This window comes from Lynx canadensis, chromosome B2, assembly GCF_007474595.2.
Source record: "Lynx canadensis isolate LIC74 chromosome B2, mLynCan4.pri.v2, whole genome shotgun sequence".
Lineage (NCBI taxonomy): Eukaryota > Metazoa > Chordata > Mammalia > Carnivora > Felidae > Lynx > Lynx canadensis.
Window position 1 is genome coordinate 34647044 of NC_044307.1, and position 13254 is coordinate 34660297.

A 13254-nucleotide genomic window follows, 5' to 3' on the forward strand; every position below is an offset into this window, starting at 1 on the left:
TACATAATCACCAGCTATTTTCCAACAAGTTATTCCCCTCAGCCAATTTGGCCTCATCATTTCCAACAAAAATCTAGAATATCTCCCGTTCGTTATCACTCAGTGTTCTATCTGAAATGCACTCTCTCTCCTCTCAACTTGTACTACTAATTTATCATGCTCTCACCATGCCTGAAGCACTTCTCGGTGCCCGACATATACTAACTCATTTAATTCTCTCAACGATCCTGGGAGAGGGGTGAGTAACTGTGCTTGAGATTACACAGTAGCAGAGCTATAGCATTCCGTTTATAATTTGTAAGAGCCTGTTCTCTTAGCTTGCTAACTAGTCCTTCAGAGTTCAGATCGAGTTGTCACCTTTCTGAAGTTCTCATCTGCTCAGCAATTATTCCTGCCCCTCAAGTTCTTAAGTAAACCACTCATTTGCCACTTACTGTGGGGCCTAGGTTGTTGTTTATCTTTTGTGCATATATTCTATCTTTTCTAAGAACAGGCTCTTGTCTCATTTATTCTGTAACAACACTACTTAGAACCTAAAAGAGCTGAATGCCTGAAATATAAAGGTGCTTGTTAATGAAACTATGATGGCATTTAATGATTACTGAACACATACACCAGACTCTGGGCTAAGTGCTTTATAGACACTGTCTCATTTAATTCTCACAACTGCCCCTCCTCAATATTACAGGTGAGGAAACGAGGCTTAGAAGAAGCTCTGTCTGTTGTCTAATCTCTCCAAATGGTAGTGACAGTCTTACTGAAAAGAGTCTGTACCACAGTCTTCATGTCCAGCCTACCAGAGAACACCTTGAAGAAAGAATCCATCCTAACTGCAATTGAGCTCAACTAGTGCTTAGCCTACAGCATGCCCCTGAACACGAAGGATTCAGGATCAGAGGTGCACCTCCCCGCAAGAAATTCACAGTCCATTAGGACTCCAGGACCAAGCTGTCACTGGCAGAGTCACCGTCATCAAGACTTCAATATTTTTTTTTTTTTTTTTTTTTTTTTTTTAAATTTTTTTTTTCAACATTTTTATTTATTTTTGGGACAGAGAGAGACAGAGCATGAACAGGGGAGGGGCAGAGAGAGAGGGAGACACAGAATCGGAAACAGGCTCCAGGCTCTGAGCCATCAGCCCAGAGCCCGACGCGGGGCTCGAACTCACGGACCGCGAGATCGTGACCTGGCCGAAGTCGGACGCTTAACCGACTGCGCCACCCAGGCGCCCCAAGACTTCAATATCTTAACTTATAGTTTAAATCATAATAGCAAATTAATCCTTAGAAACTCTCATTCACACCACTCATTCTCCCTTCAAGCTCCCTCACTCCCTTTATCTTTGGACTCCTCTGTCTAGCTTTATGTACTAGAGTAGAAGGGTCCCGTTAATCCTAACAACTATTAGGATATCTAAATTTAATTTGGTGATAGCTCAGACTCAAGGGTCTATCAGATGAATACCATGCCACAATGAAATATGAGCAGTGAAGAAGAGCTAGAAAAAAAAGCGGTAGCAAAAAGCAGTGAAAAGAGGAATATGAAAGTCAACACTGTAAAGACAAGTAAAAGCAATAAAAGAAAGGAAATGGACACAGATACAAGGTAGAAAATAGGAATCCAGAATAAACTCAGTGGAGAAACACAGATAAATAACAACATTAAAATCTAATCCAATTTAGGAATTCTGACTCCTTCTATAATTGTTTCTTTTCCTAACCTCTGAAGGAAATAGAAAAATATGTATACGAAGCAATAGCTGAAAAACTACTAGGAACAGTACATAAATTAGGAGGTTTTTTTTTTTTTTCCTGAGAAACCATTCCTTTTAGAATTTCAGAGATTCAAAGAAATCTTAAAATACTATCTAATCTAACCCACTCATTTTACAATTAAAATAAGGCCCGGAAAGGTTGATTTTAATTTGCCCAAGACCATACAGCTACTTAGTAGCAACACTCTTAAATCTCATTCCAAGGTCTGCTCCCCCACACAAGGCTTCCTAGCAATGTATTTTACTCCTCCATTTTCCACTCTTAATAACTATTAGTTTCTGCTAAGTATCTCAGAATCCACATTTTATTCCTAATTCCCATAGAATAAAATAATCAGGTATTCTGGATTATGTAAAGCAATATGGAATTTAATTCTTTTATTCCCTAAATCAGTAATCTTAAATTGAGTCCTGGTTCCTACCAGGAGGAAATTCAAACATTTCCCAGAAGAGCAGAAAGAAAAAAAGATCTCCATAAGCTAACCAAAGGCAAGCCAAGTTGATAAACTACAACCCGTCTGGAAAGGAATCAGGCCCAAGGCCCCTGGAGGCTGGATGACAGCTAATGAGGATCACTTACTTTCCTGTTTCTATTTTATACCCTCCTAACTAACCTCAGGTTCCTATCTTTCTGACAAACTTCAATTTTAGGAGTCTGTAAAGAAAAATAATGAAAAGAGTATCATGTCACTTTCAGCAGAAGTAGCCTTTAGACAGGAACTGTCTTGGTCAGGAAATATGGCACAAGGGACAAGAGAAGAATTTTAAGTAACTCATACACTGGTACTTTTAGCCTTAAAAACACCAAGAAGTCATCAGAGTGTATAATATACACTTAATATTTCCTCAACTGCGAAGCACTTGAAGACATTATGGCCTGGAAGGAACTCATCCTGGGCCATTTCTGTGGTCTAAGAAAGGCTGCTGCTTACACCCTACCCCCTGCCCCCCACAATAAACTGTGGGCCCTGCCAGTCACCGGTCTCCAAGTTATTTGAGCTGAGTGATTTTCAAGTCTTATGTATCATCTTAGTTTAAATACAGTGATTACTTAGGCCTTCAAAATGATGTCTCTGCTATAGAGGGCTGACTGAAGCCTTCTTTGAAAGAGACAAAAATGCCTTAGTTTACTCTAGAAACATAGCTTAATTTTGGTATGTATCAAGTTCATTATAGATTAGGGATAATCTCCTACTTCAACATGTTAACCAAATTAGGATAATTGTACTAGAAATGAAAAGGACAAAAAAATAAAGAAGACATTATAAAGTCAGAAACAAAGTGTTTTAGTGACTCACTGAGCTTAGTTAGGAAGTAAAGGAAGAGTGAAAAATGACCGACAAGAATAATGGAGTTATTAACAGCTAAAGAGGAAAACCGGGAAGAGCTTTCTGGCTGGGGATGAGGGGCAGGGGTGTTGGTGTGCAGCTTCTACAGAGATGGTATTTAAACAGATTTAGATTTAAGACATAGGTGAAAATCTGGGCCTCAAGTTTGGAAGGCCTCAAGTTTAAACAGAAGATACATATTTGGGGCCTAAAAGCACAGCAAGGACCAAGTTTTTAGAGAAAGAGAAGGATATAGAAAAAAAACTCTTAAAACAACGGCATTCCTCAGATAATACACTTTGAAGATGACCTAACCTTCCAGATGAATACTTTATTATGTAGATACAGAATATTTGGACTGCTTTGTTCTAAACGAAAAGCTAAAACATTATTTTTTCCTCAGGCTATGAATTGACAGAGAGAAGCTAGGATTAAAACAGTTTCATAATTACTATTTGTCCAAAGTCAAGTCTCTGAACTAAAACACACTGCTTCTGAAGTTTCTGTATTTATAACAAAACTTTTGGAAAATACTAAGAGAAAAATCTGATGCACCAATACCACTACCATTTTATAATATTTGTGAGAACTTAATGGTCTTAAAAGCACACTGGGAGCACCTGGTGGCTCAGTTAGGCATCTGACTCTTGATCTCGGCTCAGGTCACTCATTATTATCTCATGGTTCATGAGATCGAGCCCCACACTGGGCTCTGTGCTGACAGCGCAAAACCTGCTTGGGATGGATTCTTTCCCCTCTCTCTCTCTCTCTCTCTCTGCCCCTGCCCCATGTGCACATACACTCTCTCTCTAAATAACTTAAAAAAAAAAAAAAAAAGCACAAAAAAAATGTTGATAGTTAATACATCTGGAGAATAGGCAGAGGTTCATAATACTATTCTCCCCAGGTCTGTGTAGTTTAAAACTTCCATTCTAAAAAAAAAAAAAAAAAAAAAAAAAAAAGCCTATCTACAGATATTTTTAAAATTCTACCTGCAGTTAAGGTTTGACAACTAAAACAAAAACAAAAACGGCTTGACAACTTGAACCAAAATCCTAACAGATAAAACATTTCAAATAATGTTTTACTCATTCTTAATAGACCAATGAAATTTAGTGTGTATGAAAGGGAAAAAAGATCCTGTGTCATTTTAGAGAAACATGAATACGTTCATTAAATGCAAAACGTCCTTTTATCCCTGTTACTTGATGTTGGACATTTGTTATTTTGCTTTTCAATGAACTTACAATTTTTGCTGAAGAAAATATATAGTCCATATAAATGTATGATTTTCGTTAGTAACGGCAAAATAAACATTCATCCCCAGTATCAATGATTGCTTTGTTGAACCTGCTGGTTAGTTGTCATATTATTTCAAATATTTTCCACTCTACTAAGTAATCAAATAAACAATTTTTTTATGTGGATACAAAAAAAAAATTAAAAGAACCAAGACCCATAAATTATACCTAACCCTAACCTGTAAAAAAAACCCACACATTTAAAAGTATATAAACTGGGGCGCCTGGGTGGCTCAGTCGGTTAAGCATCCGACTTCAGCCCGGGTCACGATTTCACGGTCCGTGAGTTCGAGCCCCGCGTCGGGCTCTGGGCTGATGGCTCAGAGCCTGGAGCCTGCTTCTGATTCTGTGTCTCCCTCTCTCTCTGCCCCTCCCCCGTTCATGCTGTCTCTCTCTGTCTCAAAAAAAATAAATAAACGTTAAAAAAAATTTTTTTTAAATAAAAAATAAACAAAATAAAAGTATATAAACTAATAAGTAGAAGGGTAAAGTTGAATGTTTTTAACAATTACCAAAGTTTTAGCTAGGATTTAAATAGATGTAGTTTAAACCAAATCACTCTAGAGACTCTGACAGCACTGCAACTAATGAAGAGCAACAAATTTACTGCTTAGATCTGCCACTCGCTGATAACCAAGAATAGTTTATACAGTTTGTAAGCGCCTATCTTTCCCCCATATGATAAACAGCACCACCCAAAAAAAGACAAGCAGATTTGTTTGCCTCCTGTTCATCTGGTAAGTTCCAAAACATTAAAAACTATGCATGTCTGTGCAAAATCTAGCACACTGTAGGTGTGCAACCCTTAACAGGAATAATCACACCCTCACTTCCCAGAAAGCTATTGCTAGCTATCAGTCCCATACTCTAATAAGACAGGCTTTCCTTGCTGATACTTCTGCTTTGAATCACGTTCAGAACCTTGTTTCTTCTAACAGAAATAAGTCACCATGAAACTTCAGAGAGAAGCAGTATAAATACACATATACAGAGACAAGAGATCGTCAGTGATTCTCCTCTCCATCATCAGTAAAGCACTCCTTAAGTCTGAATCGAGGTATTTCATTTTGCAGATAACAAGATCATTCTCCAACAAATTTTTGTAGCTCTTTTCCTCATTAAAGTAAAAATTACATACCGTAAAATGCCCAGATCTTAAGTAGTCAGCTCAGTAAGTTTGAACAAGCGTGTACACCAACAACTGGTGAATCTGGGCGTTCCTTGGACTAGGTCTTGCAATTTTTCTGTAAGTTAAAAATTATATGAAAGTAAGTTACCCAAAAAGCGTACACTTGAATTTCCATTACCTAAGTCAAGCTACAGAATATTTCAATCTCCCTAGAAAGTTCCTTTTTGCCTCTTTCCAGTCAACCACACTCTTACCCAGAAACCACTGTCCTGATTTCTATCACCATACCTAAGTTTCGCCCGTTCTTGTATTTTTCAAAAATGGCATCATTTGGTACATACTTATGCCTGGCTTCTCTTGCTCTGAATAATATTTCTTGGATTCATCTATGTTGTGCGAATCATTAGTTCATTTCTACTGTAAAAAAAGCTGCCATGAACATTTTACATCAATCTTTTTGTGAATATGTACTTTCTTTCTCCTTGGTGAAATAAGATTTCATTTAGAAAGGGGTGGGGGGGCTCACATATAAATAAGCCTGTAAAGTCATATAGTACAGATAGATGGACTCATCACATAGTATAATTATATATAGGAAATATATATACAGTTGTATAAAATACAAAAAAATAAAACATAGGTATTTTACCTACGCATGTGTATGTAAATGAATAGATTCTGACAAGTCCAACTGGGGCCAACAAAGATATATTTCTTTAAATGTATAAAGTTCACAGTGAAAACACATCTAACGTGGGAAAGCTGTCCATTTCAGTTTTTCTTAATAAGTATTTTTTTTAATGTTTATTTATTTTTGAGACAATGCGAGAGACAGAGTGCAAGCGGCAAGCAGCGAAGGGGGCACAGAATCCGAAGCAGGCTCCAGGCTCTGAGCTGTCAGCACAGAGCCCGACGCGGGGCTCGAGCTCACAAACCGTGAGATCATGACCTGAGCCGAAGTTGGACGCTTAACCGACTGAGCCACTCAGGCGCCCCTCTTAGTATTATGCTTTAACCTAAGAATAATTCAAAAGAGAAACAGATTTCTCTCCATATAAGCTACTGTTACCTCCACTACACAATCATTTTCTATGCGAGGAGTAAAACCCAAAGTATGTGTTAAAAGTACAAATTTTATTTTATCGTCTTGCTTTTTTAAAACAAAGTTAAGGGGCGCCTGGGTGACTCAGTCGGTTAAGCGGCCAACTTCGGCTCAGGTCATGATCTCGCGGTGCGTGAGTTCGAGCCCCGCGTCGGGCTCTGTGCTAACAGCTCAGAGCCTGGAGCCTGTTTCGGATTCTGTGTCTCCCTCTCTCTGACCCTCCCCCGTTCATGCTCTGTCTCAAAAATAAATAAACGTTAAAAAAAAAAATTAAAAAAAATAAATAAATAAAACAAAGTTAAGGGATGCTTGGCGGCGCAGTCAGTTAAGTGTCCGACTTCGGCTCAGGTCATGATCTCGCGGTTTGTGAGTTCGAGCCCCACGTGGGGCTCTATGCTGTCAGCTCAGAGCCTGGAGCCTGCTTCGGATTCTGTGTCTCCTTCTCTCTCTGCCCCTCCCCACTTGTGCTCTGTCTCTCTGTCTCTCAAAAATAAATAAATGTAAAAAAAAAATTTTTTTTTTAAGTTAAACAGGGAAATAATCCATTGGCCGATACTTAACATGGGTAAAGACCATCCCATCTCCATTGAGAATATATTCTGAAAAAAGCTCAATCCCTAGGATGTTTTCTCCATCCCAAGAAGTAATTTACCGCAGCATTAAGTCTATGAAAGACACATCCTGACTCTGAAATTCTACTGTGTAATTGCAGCTAAAAGTAGAGGAATTTCTTTAATTTCTAGTGATGGTAACATTAAGAAACATACACATAAATCTGATTTTTGAAGTCAATTTGAAACTCCCAACTCTGCTGTTGATAATCAGATTCTCATTTTCAGGGGACTAAAAGTGTCTCCTCATTTAACATTACCCATAAATTGCCAAGATGGAGGCACAATGCTACAAAATGTCCTAGAAATTTACCACTGCCTGTTTTATAAGGGTTTGCAACTATCAATGGGAGAAAACAACCCACTTCTAATGTTTGCTCTTTGTTCACCTTTTATTCCTCCTCCCCCAAAATGAGCAACTTCAAAAACATACCATTCTAATGTACTACATTTTTAATCTTAAAAAATATTCTTAGCATTTAAATGGTCCCTGACTTTCACAGGTGTGTAATTATTTACTTAACCCATTATTCACTCTGAAAATACATCATTTTCCAATAATTGTACCATTTTCTAAAAAAACAAGGAAAACAGCCTTGATTAATTGTTACAAAAACCAACAGTGGCTCTAAACCACTACAACTCTCAACTGTCATCTTTTTTCCTGACTGTTTTAGAGAATTACAAATTTATTCTTATTTTTAAAATATCTTTCTTCCAGACCAAGAGCAGAAAACAGGTACAGCAATTGTGTAGACCCCATACTCCCTCTGGTGGTCCTTCACTCTCATTAACTAGATGTTTTCCAAAAGACTAGAAGTAAATACTATATTAAGCATAAAATGAACTTGCCCCATTTAAGGACATAGTCTTACATGTTTAAGTTTCAGCAGAATACAGGGTAATTCTCTTCATAACAAATTGTGAGGTACAAATTATTTTGAGAGCTTGAATTTTAGTGTTTAAAATATTGCTAAATATCCTTAGTAACCTGTTATAAAAATTAGTTACAAGAGTGAGTTAGGCCCTACTATAATTATTTTAAGCTCTCTTTTGACAGAGAGTCATGTAACGGTATCTTATTTGCAAATTAAATCACACTTAAGTGGCTATTGTTTTAAAGTCAATAGTTACTTACATACCAACAACCACTCAGTGTATGTCTCCTCTGTATGTAAATTTAATTTTCTTTACACTTTGGGGATATATTATCAGAAGTCAAAAAAAAAAAAAAAAAAAAAAGCACTATAGAGCCTTTCTCACTAGCTCCTAGGCCAGGACTGGAGACTGCTCTTGGTTGGAGCTGTCCCACACCTAAGGCAGGAAGATGGTGCTGCACAGAAGTCCTCACTGGAGTCAATTACCTCTAGGCTCCAAGTTGATATGATAAGGGGACAGTACACGATGGGGTACAAGTAGATAAAATAATCAGACACGGCCAAACTGGTCATCCTAGCCAACAACTGCCCAGCCTTGAGGAAATAAGCACTACACTATCTTGGCCAAAATTGGGGCCCAACACGCAGTGGCAAGAATACTGAATTGGGCCCAGCCTGTGAAAAATACTACAGAATATGCACAATGGTTATCACTGATCCAGGTGATTCTGGTAACACCAGGAGCATGCCAGAAAAGACTGGTGAAAAGTAAACCATGCAAAATTTTTCTTTAAAGCTGGCCAGAAATGGGGGGGGGGGGGGGGGGGAATGCACTGTAGAAAATTCAGACATGTACAATAATGAGAAAGCAAAATAATTACTAATCAACTATGTTAGAAAGTTCCGGAGCGCCAGGGTGCCTCAGTCAGTCACAAGCTGAAAGTGGAGCCTGCCTGTGATATTCTCTCTGCCCCTCTCCCCTGCTCACACGTGCTCTCAACCTCTCTCTCTCCAAAAAATAAAAGAAAAAAGACAAACTTTTGTTTAAAAAAAAAAGTTCAAAAAGTTTCAGAGTGCCTGACTGGCTCTATTGGTGGAACATGTAACTCTTGATCTCAGGGTTGTGGGTTCAAGCCCCACACTGAGTAGACAGCTTAAAAAAAAAAAAAAAAATTTTTTTTAAAAAGTTCAAATTGTTTCAGAATTATAAAATGTCTGTATTTACCTGTTCAGCATTGAGTAATCACAGAATTTGTTGTGAAAAAATATGGACAATATAGATTTTTCTTTAGGAACTCTGAAAAATTAATTAAAGGCCTATACAGAGATATTCTTAATGCTAGGTGTAACATGCGTACTGTGGTCAAATAAAGCCATATTCATGTCTAACACGGCCACTTGATTTATCCTCAAATTAGCTATTTTAGTATATGTCCTTGTTTTTTTGTGCCTTTCTTCATTCAAAAATATTTGCCAACCCCCAAACAACAAAAAGAACTACACCTGAGGATAAATGACTTAAACACTCAATATGTTTATTGTGTACATATAAGAATTCAACTTATGCTTAATTCTGAAACTGAAATGTGGTTGATAATTTTGATATGGTCTACCACAAGTTAAAGTGGACCAAAAAAACCAGTAAAATATCTAAAAACTGAATTTGGAAATGGGTTTTTAATAAAGTTCCTAAAATATGCTTTTGTGTAAATAAAACTATGAAATATAAGTTTAATTTACTATATGTGGTATATTTAAACATCACCATATGATAAGGATTGTAATAATTATACATAGAAAATTACACATACTAGTTAAAACTCATATATTCCTATACACTTTAAAGAACAATTATCTAAGTCATCCAAAACAAAGAGAACCTCAGACTTATAAGATTCCTTACAACTATTTATGTAGAATAAAAGCCACTCAACACGACATGCCACTGTTGAACAAATCTCCCCTAAGCATCAAAAAGACAACTCTGCTTTAATAGCAATAACTTTTTCTACAGCTACAGAATGAGGATGTTCTTTCTTCTCTAGACTGATTCGTTCTAAGCTAAGAAACCTTTAGGAAACTAACCCAAAATATGTGTTCTTTTCCAGCCCAAGAACAAACAGAAAACTGAGGATTTAATTAGTTGCCTAATCCAGTGTTTTAAAAGGTTTTCATGTTGAACTGGTTAAAATTATGGGGGTTTTTTTCTTAAAAAAAAAAAAAAACACCCAAAATTAAAGATTAAAAAAGTATGTATTTGTTTTGTTAAATGTTGTAAGGACAAAGACCTCATAACACTTAACCCTGTTGTTTTAGAGATATAAAACACTTCATAAAGACCATCTCTTTGATTTTGTTTTAAAATCCCAGTCACAACTAGCCTATTGGTTAAAGAGTTCAACTTTAAATGATGTTACTAAATAGCTAGGTACATAATAAAATAACCATTCAGTGAAATATTAATAAAGTAGCATAATTAAATCAAAACTATAACGTTGCTTTTAAAAAGTTGCACCCCTCTTAAATATAAGTCATCCCCAATAGACACAAAACACACGTTAGAAAAAAATTAAGTAAGCTAAATCAAGTTACTCACAAATAAATTTAAATACATATAAACTACATTTAAAAAATAATTATATACTATTTTTAAATGTATTTTTTCTGTAGATGCCCTACATTGGTCAGGTCCATAATGGTGGATTAAGTAAGTGGAGGTCAGTTGGGAGAGAGACGCAGAAAAGGCTAAGTGAAAGTACGACAAATAAAAATTTCCCAAAAAGAATAAAAATTCGTTCAAGTCTATCTTTGACTTTTGATTCATACACCAAGAGAAAAAGCTACTACAATTCTCTAAAGTAAAAACCCCTCTGGGGTGGGGGTGGGGGTGGGGGCGGGGGGCAGAATTCCACAGACTATTAAAAACACTTAACCAAAATATGCCTTGACTTTTCCCTTGTCCACAATCTAACAAAATGGGAAGACAATGAAAATAAACACTCCTGTCTACTCCCATTTTTCCAAAGAAAGCTCCCATTCAATGCTAAGCCTTATTCCACTGGAAAACATACTCCTGAAAAGTAAATCCAAAACCACGAGCTCAAACTACTTCATGCAGAATTTACTGAATGGCGGCCAAACGTTGTACACGCTGTCCTGAACCACCCTGAAGGGTATCTAGAGTTCTGCATTCTCCATTTACTAACTTTGTACCTTCCTATGCTTTCGCCACCACTGCAGAAACCGAATTTTTAAAATAAGACCATGTTCCTCCAGGCTCGTCCATGGAAAGAATGCAATCAATCTGCACGTTGACCCCCTCAAACGGTTGGTGTTTTTTGTTTTTTGTTTTAAATCAGTACTGGGTTGGACTCCTATACTATTGCCAGTACACCTTTTCAGACATCAGTGGAAGGAGTTCTAACGTTCCAGGAGTGAACCAAGTCAGGAGCCCTAAAACAAGTTGGAACTGGCTTTCACCTGGCACGAGAATAATCACCTGTTAGAAAGGCGCTGCACTGGCACCCTTCAAGAGCGGCTGAGAGCCGGGATGCTGTATCCCAGTCACTTGTCCCATGGTGGCAGGTGAAGGCGGCGAACACGCATCCACACCCACCGCCCCGGGAGCGCAAACCGAAAGCGAGGAGCGCAGCAGCGGGACACTCCGTTATCCTCACCCGCCACGGGCCCCGCCAGGTGTGCGCGGCTCCATCGCGCCCGCGGCGTCCCGGCGCACGGCTCACCCCGGCTCGACTTCGCCCGCCGGCCCGGGCCCCGGAAGGCGAAGTTTCTCTCCCGCCCGCGGCGGCGGCCGCTCACGCGCCGCCCGGCTCTCCGCGGGTCCCGCAGCCTGCTCCGGGCGGTCGCGGTCACAGGCGCCGGGCCTCGGGCGAGTCGGGGGAGACCGACGGGAGCCGGAGCCGGGACCTGTCACCTCGGGCAGGAAACAAAAGCCGGGTGAGGACGAGCGGGCGCGACCGGCCTCGACTCCGCGAGGGGGAGCGCGGCGGGGGCGGGGAGCGGCTCTCGCGGTCGCCCGACTCCGCGCCTCGCGGAGAGAGCACCGACCCCGCGGGCCGGCGGGGCGCGGAGGGGCCCCGCAGCTGGGCAAGGGGCATCCGGCGCGCTCGCCTCGAGGCTTCCCCCGCCCCGTTCGCCCCGAGCCTGCCTCTCTGGGGCAGGAGAACCGCGCGTGAGGGGGCGCCGAAGCGGCGCGGCGGCGATCTGACCGCGAAGGAGGGAATTCGGTTCCCGGGGCGCCGCGGCCGCCCGCCCCATCCCTGCGGCCATGGCGCCGGTACCTGTCGCCGTGGCTGCTCCTTGGCCCCTTCTCTCTCCGCCTCACCCTCGCGCTGCTCGGCCCCCAGCCCACCCAGCAGGCCGTCCGCGCGCCGGACGCCGCCGCCCGAGACTGGCAGCGCCCGCGAACCGGCCCGAATCCCCGGGGCAGCGCCCGGCGCGGTCCCGCCCCCGCCGGCCGCAGGACCCGTCTTCGATAGGGCCCCGGGGCTGTCAGTCCGCCCCCAAAAGGCGCGCGGGCTGTCGCTCCGCCCGTCCGGATTGGTGGCCGCGCACCGTCTATGCAAATGAGACTCCGCCCCCGTCCATTTGCACCTCCGCCTTAGTGTAAACTCCGCCTCTCCACGCCAGCCCACGTGTCTGGCCCTTGGCCTTTGTGGGGGCCGGCGGGAAGGGATGAAGGAAACTGACCCATGCCCCCTCACACCGTCTCTTACCTTCAGAGAAACTCATGCCTAAACAAGCTATTGACTTCACATCTGAATCGTATCTCTGAAAGCTCTGCCTTGCTGCCTGTTTGCCAGGCCTGCCCAAAGGATGGAGAGGGGCAGGCCAGGATGTTTGTGTCAGGTAAGCAGACTAGGTTAGCCCTAGGAAGTAAAAAAAAATGCCCCGTTGGGCCTCGGGAAAATCCCATCTTGAGAACCAGTTTAGCCCGTGGTACTTCCCCATGGACACTAAATGACTGTGAAGACTATGCTCTCCCGTGGTTTTCTGCCTTTCAAGCATGAGACACCAGGCCATTGAGACAGCAAAAGACCTTAAAAAATATTGGTGTTCTCTGATCCCCTTTTCCCACCGCACCACCGCTCCCACCCCCCCCCCATCAGCA

The 13254-nt window shown here is 41.0% G+C and overlaps 2 protein-coding genes and 1 pseudogene across 9 annotated transcripts in view; 2 read left to right on the forward strand and 1 right to left on the reverse strand.

Moving 5' to 3' along the window:
- Positions 1-12533, reverse strand: part of FKBP5 (FKBP prolyl isomerase 5) — a 120838-nt gene extending 108305 nt beyond the window's left edge. For 5 of the 8 annotated variants that reach the window (XR_003968806.1, XR_003968805.1, XM_030315333.1 and 2 more), the window contains exons 1-2: positions 12425-12533; positions 5542-5647 (exon numbers count right to left, since the gene is read on the reverse strand). The gene's annotated coding sequence lies outside the window, so the exon portion shown is untranslated. Of the gene's footprint in view, positions 1-5541; positions 5648-11622; positions 11731-12424 lie in introns of those variants that run through there. The other 3 variants (XM_030315337.1, XM_030315338.1, XM_030315334.1) reach the window with 2 other exon arrangements.
- LOC115514902 lies at positions 1481-9127 on the forward strand (annotated as a pseudogene).
- On the forward strand, positions 11699-12986 carry LOC116738096 (bcl-2-binding component 3, isoforms 3/4-like). Its single transcript, XM_032593336.1, has 2 exons — positions 11699-12080; positions 12866-12986. Exons 1-2 carry the CDS (start codon positions 11699-11701, stop codon positions 12916-12918), a joined length of 435 nt encoding a protein of 144 aa, XP_032449227.1. The 3' UTR covers positions 12919-12986.
- The last annotated feature ends 268 nt before the right edge of the window (positions 12987-13254 follow it).